The sequence below is a fragment of the Lolium perenne genome, chromosome 6 (genome assembly GCF_019359855.2).
Source record: "Lolium perenne isolate Kyuss_39 chromosome 6, Kyuss_2.0, whole genome shotgun sequence".
Classification (NCBI taxonomy): domain Eukaryota; kingdom Viridiplantae; phylum Streptophyta; class Magnoliopsida; order Poales; family Poaceae; genus Lolium; species Lolium perenne.
The window spans coordinates 140,685,779-140,697,878 of NC_067249.2; the positions used below are offsets into that span (position 1 = coordinate 140,685,779).

At 48.1% G+C, this 12,100-nt stretch overlaps 1 protein-coding gene across 1 annotated transcript; it reads left to right on the plus strand.

The window, feature by feature from the left end:
* Positions 1-4,061: 4,061 nt before the first annotated feature.
* Positions 4,062-5,768, plus strand: LOC139832510 (uncharacterized). The gene has a single exon (XM_071822284.1). It carries the CDS (start codon positions 4,076-4,078, stop codon positions 5,654-5,656), a length of 1,581 nt encoding a protein of 526 aa, XP_071678385.1. The 5' UTR covers positions 4,062-4,075; the 3' UTR covers positions 5,657-5,768.
* The last annotated feature ends 6,332 nt before the right edge of the window (positions 5,769-12,100 follow it).

Here is a 12,100-nt window from a genome sequence, read left to right on the forward strand (position 1 = left end):
CTCTTGAAGACAAATGATATCACAATTGGACTCCTCAATTTTACTAGCAAGAGCAACCCATTTTTTTTCAGAATTAATACCTCTCAAATTCCAGTTTAATATTTTCCATATTCTGTTGTGATCCATAAGAAATAATGAGATTTGAGTATACATGAGTACCAAGACTGGAGCCTCTGCAAACTAATGCACCACCATTTATGAAAGTAGCAGAAGTCCAGGACAAGCACAAGACACAACACATAGTAGAATCCATGATAAAAAGCTGATTGTAGCAAGATCTCCACAAAAGCAACAAGGACAAGTTCTGGTACATCACACAGTTATTACAAGTATGCATAAGGTAAGCCCTTTCTACCACAAAAGCTTGATAACTGTCTAACATTGGGACACTCTATTTATGGGGCCTTTTCTTGGCCTGAGATGCCACCCCATCAGTGGCATTTGTTCCTTTATCTTTGCTACTCCCACTGGAGCTAACTTGTGCTTTCCCTTTTGCTATCTTGGATCTTTGGGCAGTAGCTTCTATTGCTGCTCCTGGAGCTTTCTTCTTTGATTCCAATTTGTTCTTCCTTAGCAATCTCTTTTCCAGGCCATCTTCCTGTACCTTACAGAAAGAAGAAGCCAAATTCTTCACCACTTTGGTATTAATTAAAGGAGGAGCAGCATTGCGAGTCAAGCAATTTTTATCAACACAGTTATCATGATTTCTATATCCATCATTTAAAAGAACCAGTCTGGGGCTCCTCCTTACCTCAGTTTCAACCAGAGGCACCCCTCCATCTCTCCTCTTCCTCTTTGGAGAAATGGAACTAGATCCAGAAATCAGCAGGTTATGCTCAGGACTCTCCTGAGACTCATCCAACAATTTGCACACAGGAGCCTGATTTGTGACACATTTATCAGGAATCACAAAGGAAATAGTGTGTTCATATGCAATAGATTCCTTAATAATACTCCATAACTGGGAAGATAAAAAACCCTTGGCCCAATCAAATTTATCTGGTGTCATGAGCATTAGAGTGACAAAATTAAACCAACTTAAAGGTATTTCACAGGGAGAAACATTTGCAGAGGAGTTGTGCAGGTTAGGAGCAAAGTAGGCCTCCCAAACTTTCATGCCTTGCTTGGAGAATCACTTAGTAAGATCATGTTCATCTGGAATGGAGAAGAAGGAAGTTTCCACCCTTCCAATTATGAGGTGAGCTTCATGAGGAGGCACCAAATTGACATCATCAAGCAATTGAAAGTTATTCTCATTATTTGCCTCAGGGATGTTTTCTGCATTTGCTTGCTGAATAACTCCATTGTCATTTTCATCATCAATATCTTCTTCCTCTTCTGCTATATAGGCCAGAGCAATATTCTGAAGACCTTCACCCATTTGATGGAAAGGAATCAAACCCACAGGGGCACCAGCATGAATCACCAACTCTTGGTTTGCAGCATTAGCTGAAGAATTTGAGCTGCCAGAGGAATAAGTAAGATCACTGCTTGAATCTGCCAAAGGAGGGTTGTCAAGATGCATCTCTTCTGCCTGTGTAGCATCCAAAAGGCCTTGAAAAGCAGCATTAGGGGCTAGATCCACTTCCATGTGATTCTCATCTTCTTGCTGTAAATTATTTCCCATTGCCCAATGTCCCCACCCATCCTCTCCCCCTTCATCCCCCTCATTATCATCAATTTGTGCTGGAATTAGGGGAGCAGCAGGAGGAACCAAGTCAGCAGGTAAAGGATGTGAGTCCACTCCATCATCAGGGAGTGAGTCCTCATCAGGTGGGCCCCCTCCAAGCAAATTGTGCTGAAGTACTTCCACTGAAAAGGTCCAGGATTCAGCCTCAGGTCTATTGCCTTCAGTAAACCTGATGCTCTTAGGAATTTCAGCAAGATCAGTAACTCTCACTTTTGCAACCACCCTTCGCTTCTTATTAGGGTCCCTTTCCCAGAGAAGCAGAGTACCAATATCATGAAAACAAGCATTTAAATCCTCTGTATTCATATGATCTAAAGGTGGCCCAACCATGAGTACCCAAGCATCTCTATTGAAATTTGCAGCACGCGAGTTAATACCCTCATCATGCTTACAGAAGGAAACATCAACATCACCAAAGGGGATAGGGCTAGTATGAATCAACCTGTCTCTGTCACTGACATTTGTGAACTGCACATATGCAGCACCAAAGGGACATTCCTGGATACTCTGAAAACCAACCTCTGCCACCTCATTCAAGAACTCCTCAAGCACATTTCGGACGTTAGGAAAATGTACCTGGCCTTCTGGGAAGGGGTTGAAGGTGGCGATAGCATACTGCTCATGCATCCTCGGCTTCCTTGCAACGGCGACCCTCTTCACTCCAACCCTCCCTTCAACGTGCTGAATCTCGAATCCATGCGGGACGAACGGACGAGGGTCGATGGGGATGTTGGCCATTGCCGCCGGCGAAGCTACCGGCGACCTCGGCGCAGAGTTTGTCAGAGGGTTTTTACAGAGGAGAGAGAGTGACGAAGAAGCCGAGGAGGCGAGGTGAGAAAGATTTTTTGTCGCCTGAGACTGGAAAAAGGTGAAGCCCATGGGCCAGCTCCCCAAATCCTAGACTTTGGCAGATGTGTCCAATCCAATGACATGAACAAGAACATCTGGAGACAGAGCGTTGAGGAGCCAGCGGAGAACCTGCTGATCACGAGCAATCCAAGAAGAATAATCCGGATTTTCAACAGTAGCTTTCTTGCCATTGGAGTCTTCTACCTCGATCTCTTCATCCGGTGCTTTGTCGGCCCCTTCAACCAGCTCCAGAACGCGAGCACCGCGAAGAGCTGGGACGACCAAGGCTTTCCAAACCAGAGAGTTCTCCCGGGTGAGCAGCTGGGTGGAGGGAGCAGAAGGGTTGCAGCGATGGGGTTTTTGGTTTTGCTTGCTCGATCTCAAGCGACAACAGTCAGGCGACAGTAGCGGCAGGGAGAGATTGGTTTTTGGTTTTTGGTTTTCTGGCTTGTGTCTAGGGTTTTGGGTTTTGATGGCGGCGGCGGCAGAAAAGAGCTACGGCGGCGGCTGGGCTTTGGTGTGGCGGCGGCGACTGCGTGTAGCAGCAGCGGCGGCGAGACTTGACGTGGCGGCGGCAGCTGAGTTCAGCGGCGGCGGCGAGGAAGTTTTGTGACAGCTAGGCCAGGCGGAGGAGCCGCTCTGATACCATGTAAAAGTTTGGGGTGGAACCGTACCTTGATCGAGGGTCGGGCTACGTGTTATAGGAGCATCGGAAAAGCCCCAAGCGTGGCATTACAGGAGTCTAGAAACCATACAACGTACGTACAGGGAAACGTACAGAGAGAGGATATGGAGGAGCTGTTTTATATCTCTAACAGGGCTAGCATTTTTTTTATGAATTACATGTGCATTTGAACTTCGGAAAGAATTTTGAGTGGTTAATTTTGTGAAACACATAGCCAGGGTTCGATCTTGTTTCTTTTTCATCATTCTAAACCGTATGTGTTCACTTCATATTACATCTTAACGGCGAAAATCTACAATAAATGAACTTCTAAACGATCTTTGACAAAGTCCTATTCATATATATTGGTGTGGTCAAAGAAAGAGAGAAAGGGGCGGCTATAACGCACGAGTCGCCATCAAGTCTGAAGTCAAGTTTCAGAACGAGCGAATGAGAGGTTGAATTCTTTGATTCTTTACTTAGACACGGAAGTCGTCTCGCTTCCATTCCAGAATAGAAAGACTTCAGGTCCTCTTGTTATCCCAATCGCATCTGTTATGATGTCTAGCAACTTGGCCACATCGTTCTCTCCTAAATTAGGCTATGCAGCTGAGCTTCTCTCAAACTCTCTTGAGTTGTTCACCATTTTCAGCAGGAACAAGAGTTCTTCCATTGGGTGCCCGCATCATCGTTTCTGAGCAGGAGATACTTGTTTCACCTTGTTTGCCCAAGGTGAGTATATGCTGTACCATCCTTAGTACCTTAATCTATGCTTCAATTTCAAGTTCTCTCAAGGCACACCGTAATCTTAAGTGTATATATATCTAGCAGGGGAGCTTGACAAATAGATTGGCGTCGGCGAGTCCTAAGTTATGGCTGAGATTGTTGCTTCCGCAGTGGTCGGCGAGACACTTAGCAGGATATCCACCTTCCTCATCGACAAGCCTGACCAGAAATCAAGCCACGTGGAGAGGCTGGAGATGGCGCACATCAAGATGGAGGCTGCATTACAGATTTCCAACAAATGGCAGATAACTGACGTGCCGATGCTACGCTGGCGGAGCAAGCTGAAGCGTGCTGCTGAGGAGTGTGATGAAACGCTGCGCCACTGCAAGCAGCGCGCCATGGAAGATGAAGCGATCAGGCAGGGGATAAGTCAGTCCCCGTTTCCCAAAAGGTTTGCTCACGCAGCCAAGTCATTCATCATCTCATCTTTCATCACCCATGGCAAGGCCGAGTCAAGCAGCCCCGTTAATGTCCGAAGGTTCGAGAGGTTCGCAGAGGGTGCAGGAGAGTTCCTCAAGTTCGTCGAGTTCGGCGCAATCCCACGGCAGTACATGTCCTTCAACCCTCTGATACGCCATCTTCTTGCTGGGCAGGCTCTCAGATACCAGGCATTGCGCGGAAGCAGGTTTTACTATCTGGGGATACGACCCATGAGCTTTGAGGAGCGAGGAGTAGAGGCAATGGTTGGATTTTATTTTCAGGATATCAGGGCGCCCACCAAAAATTTCAGTTTAGGATTCATGCTGCGTCTCTCTGAGAGCAGTGATATATTTGAAATCATAATCAGTTGCATGCAATCAGTCACACCTCACTTTAGGGTTGCTGCTGAAGTTATAAAAAGAGAGCTCATTCGACTTCCCACGCAAGACTTTTCCTGGCGGACACCTTCTCCCTACGGGGAGACTTTGTATTGGGTCGATGTTCACAAAACCTTAACTCAGTGGTTTCGTCCAAATCCAATCTGTTGCAACGAGCACGAGCATGATCTTCTGCTCACTCATGGTTCTAGCCGCAGAAGCAACCCGAATTTGTCGCTGTCACCAAGGTCAAGGCTGGCTGTTACATTTTCTGAACAAGTTATTGTGGTTCATCTGCAGTTCCATATCTCTGGTCAGAACAAACGCCTGCAAAATTCAGCTACTAGACATGGAAGAAAAGGAAGCAGCAGCACTATGAGTTCAGAATCGAGTCTACTGAAGCTGGGAGTTCTTTTCATCCCCCATGACTCCCCGGAGGGAATAGAGCCTACAGCTGAGAGCTTTGCTTTTGAGGTGATTGATGGGAAGGAGCAAGAAATGGTGCACAGGAATGCATCCCTCCAGGACGTTGACGAGAAACTGCTTCCCAAGGCCATAGATTACCTCTTCCAGAACTCTGAATCCAGGCTGTATCAGATCTGTCTGAGGTCCAGACATGGCACTGCACACCTTTGTGTGGAGAAGACGACTGCCCAGGTGCGAAGTGCTGGGATAGGCAAGTCTTCTCGATCACAGTCACAAGTTCGAAACGGGAGATCGGACCAGAAACAAGGAGAGTACCGCGTAGAGGGATGTCAGAAGGTGTCCAGAGACCTGCTTAAGTTATGGGTTGTACGTGCTTCTGACAAACTGCACGGCTCAATCAGGTCTTGGACTGATAACTCCCTTCTCGGGGCAACTAATCGCTAGCTTCTGATCATGTATGGAAGATGTATCGTGTGCTAGTGCTGAACAGAGATTTAGTGCACATGAACACAGAACACCAATGCCCTCGTTTTTTTTAAAAAAAAAGAAAAATATATTCTTGAGCTTTGAAAAATTCTGGAAAAAATGCGTATGTAGTTAATGGTGTATCACACAAACGTGCAACAAATAAATTTGAAATACTTTATATTTTGAGCCACACAAAATTAACAAAAGTGCCGATCTGTGAGTATATTTTCAAACCTCTAAAACATATCAAATTTTCTCTTTTTTATCCATCAGAAAATTAATAGAATTTTGGGTTGAGATTTTGCATGATTATGAGATGTATCATTGAAAATCTCTAGAATTATTTTCAGATTTTTTTATAACTTGCAAAAATATATTTTAAACGACGAGAGCACTGAACCTCGAGAGCCAAAAACACTTTCCGGTGCTAGTGTCTGCTAGATTGTGTAACTTATTTTGATCAAACTTGTGTTCCAATATTGGGCCTTCATGGCGCGCAAGTCATAGGGCTGCTAGACAACTCCAACTCCCTGCCGGCAAAAACTACGAGGTTGAAGATCACTATGAGAAAAAGGCCCCACCAGACGGATTTTTAGAGGGCAGAAGCACAAAAAATACCTCCATTTTTTTTGTCCAGGGTGTACGATTTCTCGGCGACAAACAAGGGTGACGGATAGATATGTACCATCCTACACTCCTTATGGAAGATATTAGCGCCATGGTACATAAGCTGCAGGCGCTCTTTAGTGATGTGGTAGATGGAATAAAGGCATTTTAGCGTTGTCCATTACAAGCGGTGTCAAAAGTTGGGCCAAAACTAGAGATGATCAAGCACGCCCCGCTGACTTATCAGCAACATCTCGCTGACAAGTGCGGCCCACCTGTGCTGAATAGTGTATTATCTTTATATGAACCTTTGTGCAAATGCGGCCCACATAGCTGACTGCACTTGTTGTAGAGCCCATAAACAAACCCTAGCCCTTACTTCTCAGCCCCGTTTCCTATATAATACAGGGAACCCTCACTACCCACTTCCCACTCCCTATTCGTATGCCGCCACACTCATCGTTAGTGATAAACTACAGACCGGATTATTGTATCAAAGGAAAATTAGATCTCACTAACTCCCATCTCTGATACTAACCTCTCTCCCTACTCTCGTCGCGGCAAGCAGATGAAACAAGTTAAAGATCTGAAGGTTGTCATTCCTACTCTCCCTATCTAGCGCAACCTCGGCATTGCAGTCCTCCACCTTCGTTCCCATTTCTAAGTTATATATGTTCTTTATCTCTTTGGCCAGAAACTTATCACCATGCAAACGGATTGGGGTTGGTGAATATGAAAAACTCTATTTATTCTTTCACAAAGTGGGTATTACTCATCATGTTTCATGTCCTCACGCTTGTTAGAGCAATATGCGTGTTGTATTACCAGGGGGCCAAAGGCCACAATATATAGTACATGTACAGGTGCAAATATGCAGGAAGCCCCCTAACATCTGGGGAAACTACAATATACAAATATATACATCTAACACCCCCCCTCAAACTCATGGTGGATCCACAACGCTGAGTTTGGAGAGTAAGAAATCATGTTGCGCTCGAGTCTGTGCCTTCGTAAAGAAATCCGCCAACTGCAAATCTGAAGGCACATAATGAACCGCAACAACATCATCCTGCACCTGAGCACGTGTGTAAAAGGCATCAACACCAATATGCTTGGTCAGCTCATGCTTGACCGGATCACGTGCAATACTGATAGCACCTGTACTGTCAGACAAAAGCGGAGTGGGTGTCATAACAGAGACCCCAAAATCTGCAAGCAACCACCGTAACCAGGTCACCTCAGCAATCAACAAAGCCATAGCCCACAACTCAGCCTCAACACTCGAACGGGAAACTGCTACCTGTTTCTTCGTCTTCCAAGCAACAAGCGAACCACCAAGAAACACACAGTAAGCAGAAAGGGAACGACGATCCGTAGGATCACTCGCCCACGTAGCATCCGAGTAGCACTGGAGCTGGAGAGAGCTGGTATGAGGAAAGAAAAGGCGACGAGTGATCGTGCCACAAAGATAACGAAGAACACGAAGGAGATGACTATAGTGAACAGTGGTAGGAGCTGAGACAAACTGACTCGGAATATGAACAGGATAAGAAATATCAGGACGAGTGACAGCAAGATAAACAAGACTCCCAACAAGATGGCGATAACGGGTAGGATCAGGAAGAGGATCACCATCAGTAGGACGAAGCTTAACATTAAGCTCCATAGGAGTATCAACCGTGCGCTCATCACCAAGAGCAGCACGAGCAAGAAGATCCTGAATGTACTTTTCCTGAGAGATAAAAAAGCCATCAGAAGTAGAGGAAATCTCAATGCCAAGAAAATAGCGAAGAGGACCAAGATCAGTCATTAGAAACTGATCGCGAAGATGAGCCTTAACAAAGGCAATATACTCAGGATCATCACCAGTAATGATCATATCATCAACATAGAGAAGAAGAAGAGTACGTCCACGAGGAGAAGTGTGAACAAAGAGTGCTGGATCATGAAGAGTAGGAGAGAAACCAGCAACAGTCACCACAGAGGCGAAGCGCTCAAACCAGGCACGAGGGGCCTGTTTGAGACCATAGAGAGAACGTCGAAGACGACAAACCATCCCATCGGGAACAGAATACCCAGGAGGAGGCTGCATGTAAACCTCCTCGCTCAACTCACCATTAAGAAAAGCATTCTGAACATCAAGTCAGGGAGACACCGGCGACAAGCTAAGCAACAAAGAAGAAGGGTACGCACAGTAGTCATATGAGCCACAGGGGCAAAAGTCTCATCATAGTCACGGCCGTGCTCCTGCTGAAAACCACGAGCCACAAGACGCGCTTTATAGCGCTCAAGAGATCCATCAGAGCGAGTCTTAATTTTATAGACCCACTTACACGTGATAGGACGAACACCAGAAGGGGGAGAAACAAGATCCCAAGTGCCAGTGCGCTCAAGCGCAGCGATCTCCTCAGCCATGGCAAGCTGCCATTCAGGATGACGCTCGGCATCCCGATAAGAAGTCGGTTCGGAAACAACAGAGGGACCATACTGACTAGGAGAATAACGAACTGGAGCACGACGCTGACGAACAGGCCGTGAAGGAGGAAGCTCATCGGGAGAAGACAACTCATCAGAAGAAGAAGGGACAGCATCGGAAGGATCCAAAGCCAGAGAACGAGGAGTGCTAGGTGGACTAGACGAACGAGAGGATGGCGCCGAAGGGGGCGCATCAGAAGTAGGAGGGAGAGGAGGAGGGACAACAGGGGTGCATCCGGAAAAAGAAGAAAAGAGATATCATCCACCGGGTAAGTACCCGAGGTGGGGCGAGGATAGAAGGGACGCGTCTCATCAAACGTGACGTCACGAGAGATGCGCATCCGACGACCAACAGGGTCCCAACAGCGATAGCCCTTATGCTCATCACTGTATCCGAGAAAAACACACTCAACAGACTGAGCGGTCAGTTTGGTGCGTTCGCGAGGAGGGAGAAGAACATAGCAAACGCAACCAAATGAACGGAGAGTCGAGTAGTCTGGAGAAACACCAGAGAGACGCTCGAGAGGAATGCCACCCTGTAGAGCAGCGGAAGGCTGAATGTTAATGAGGTGGGCCGACGTAGCGACAGCCTCAGCCCAGAAATGTGGCGGAAGAGAAGAAGCAATCATCATAGCACGAGTGGTCTCAAGAAGATGACGATGCTTGCGCTCGGCGACGCCATTTTGAGCATGTGCGCCGGGACAAGAAAACTGAGCGAGGGTGCCCTCGTTAGCAAGGACACCACGAAGGTGCTGGGAGATATACTCACCAGCAGAATCAACACGGAACACACGAATGGGTGAGGAATACTGAGTGCGGACCATGACCGCAAAACGCTGATAAATAGAGAGCACCTCACTGCGAGAGCGCATGAAAAACACCCAGGTGTACCGTGAAAAATCATCAATGAATAAGATATAGTATCGATGGCCCCCTTTCGAAGCGAAGGGAGCCGGACCCCAAACATCTGAATGGACTAAATCGAACGGTCGCTGAGAGACAGACACACTAGTAGGATAGGGAAGCTGAATCTGTTTGCCTAACCTACAGCCCTGACAGTGTAACGACCCATCTCCAGAGACAGACCCCAGAAGGCCACGATGAACCAAAGACGACAGGCGAGAGTCACAAAGGTGACCAAGACGATGATGCCACTGCTGAAAAGAGCCGGTGACAGAGGCGACAACCGGAGGAGAACTGGCAGATGGAGTGGCAGCGGAAGGAATACGAAGCCAGTCTAACTCCCAAAGCCCCGAAGACTTACGGCTACGAGGGCCAGCTCCAACCAGGGCCTGTGTGCGACGATCCTGAACCACACAAGATTCAGCGTCAAGAATGACACGACAACCAGAATCGGTGAGCTGGCTAGCAGAGAAAAGGTTCATCTGAAGGCGAGGAACATGAGAAACATCAGGGACAGAGAAAGAGGGAGTAGAAAGGGTGCCTCTACTAGAAACAGGAATAGAGGTACCATCAGCCGTGACAACACGGACAGGAGAAATAAGAGACCGAAGAGCAGACAGAATAGAAGACTCGGAGGTCATATGAAAGGAAGCTCCGTAATCCAGATACCACGGGGACGTACTGATCGTGTAGAAAGTGGTGGTCGCGCAGTGCCGAAGAGCCGATCCACGTAACCAGCGAGCGCCGTGAGGAAGAGTCTGTAGTAGCGAGCGGACCACGAAGACCCCACGAGAATGTCCCGATCAGAGAGTGCAACTGCAGAAGATCCTGAAGAGCCAGCCTGCTGACGATCCTGGAACTGCTGACGTAAACTGGGATCCCGCGTCCAGCAGGTGGAGGAAGTGTGGCCAACCTTGCCACAGTAGGTGCAATGAGGACGAGGGCGGAGACTCGGACCGCGAGGCTGCTGACGTAAACTGGAATCCCAAGCATCAAGCAGGCGGTGAAGCTGCGCTATCTTATGCGCAGAGAGGGGCGCGACTGGAGAGGTCGACGTACAATCAGGTGCCGACGAGGAGTTATCACCCACACGCACAGAGGCCACCAAAGGGGGCGACGGAGAGCAACACGCCGATGAAGAAAGAGTCGGCAAAGCGCGGTCATAACCACGTGAAGGGGCCGCGAAAGTCGATGTAGAGCGGCAGACCGACATAGACGAAGTCGGCGAAGCGCGAGCAGAGCCGCGTGAAGAGGCCGCGAAAGTCGATGTAGAGCGGCAGGCCGACATAGAGGAAGTCTGCGAAGCGCGGGCAGAGCCGCGTGAAGAGGCCGCAAAAGTCGATGTAGAGCGGTAGGCCGACATAGACGAAGTCGGCGAAGCGCGGGCAGAGTCGCGTGAAGAGGCCGCAAAAGTCGATGTAGAGCGGCAGGCCGAGGGAGACAAAATCGGCGAAGCACGGCCAGAGCCGCGGGAAGAGGCCGCGAAAGTCGGTATAGAGCGGCGAGCCGACGTAGACGGAGTCGGTGAAACGCGGGCAGAGCCGCGTGAAGATGCCGCAAACGGCGATGAAGAATAGCTAGCAGTCATGCACGAAGGCAGCGGACAAATACCAAGTACCGAAGGTGGGCCCAAAGAAGGGGCGGGATCAGCGGAAGACATATTTTTTTTTTTGCTTTCTCCTTTTTTTTTTCACACGGAAGTCAAGTGCAGGAGATAGCGGAGGCAGATTGAGCGGAGGCGGCCAAGCTGGAGGCGGGCGACGGAATCAACTGGCGCTGGAGTCGGGCGGCTTGGCGCTGGCCCGGATCGATCGACGCTAGCCCGGATCTGGGAGCTGCTCTCGCTCCAAGAGCAGCCAATCGGGTAGGCGTGCGCCGCGGGGCGATCGGGCAGGGCGCGCGAGGAGACGATCGGGAGCGATTGCAGCGGCCGTGGGAGTGGGCGGCGACAGGGAAAGAAGAAACAGCGGCCAGATCGGAACCGGCAACGGAGACCGGGACGAGGTGGCGGCTGTGACGAGGAGAAAAGAGGAGCTAAACCTTCAGCTCTGATACCATGTTAGAGCAATATGCGTGTTGTATTACCAGGGGGCCAAAGGCCACAATATATAGTACATGTACAGGTGCAAATATGCAGGAAGCCCCCTAACATCTGGGGAAACTACAATATACAAATATATACATCTAACAACGCTCACCAATAAAATAGTTTGGTTGAGCGTAAACATCGTCACATTGTTGAAGTTAGTCTTGCTTTATTTGCAAACGCTTCTATGCTTTTAAAGTTTTGGGACGAAGTTTTTTCTCAGTGTCACATTTCTTTTTATACATGCCACAAATACACATCCTTTAGTTTTAGATTTCATACACACGTTACTGCATACGTTAAAATCTATTTTTGTCATTTTCTGATGTCTGAAAATAGGAGTTGGAAAA

Excerpts from the sequence above, each read along its gene's own strand:
- LOC139832510 (XM_071822284.1), top strand. The coding sequence starts at position 4,076 with ATGGCTGAGATTGTTGCTTCCGCAGTGGTCGGCGAGACACTTAGCAGG.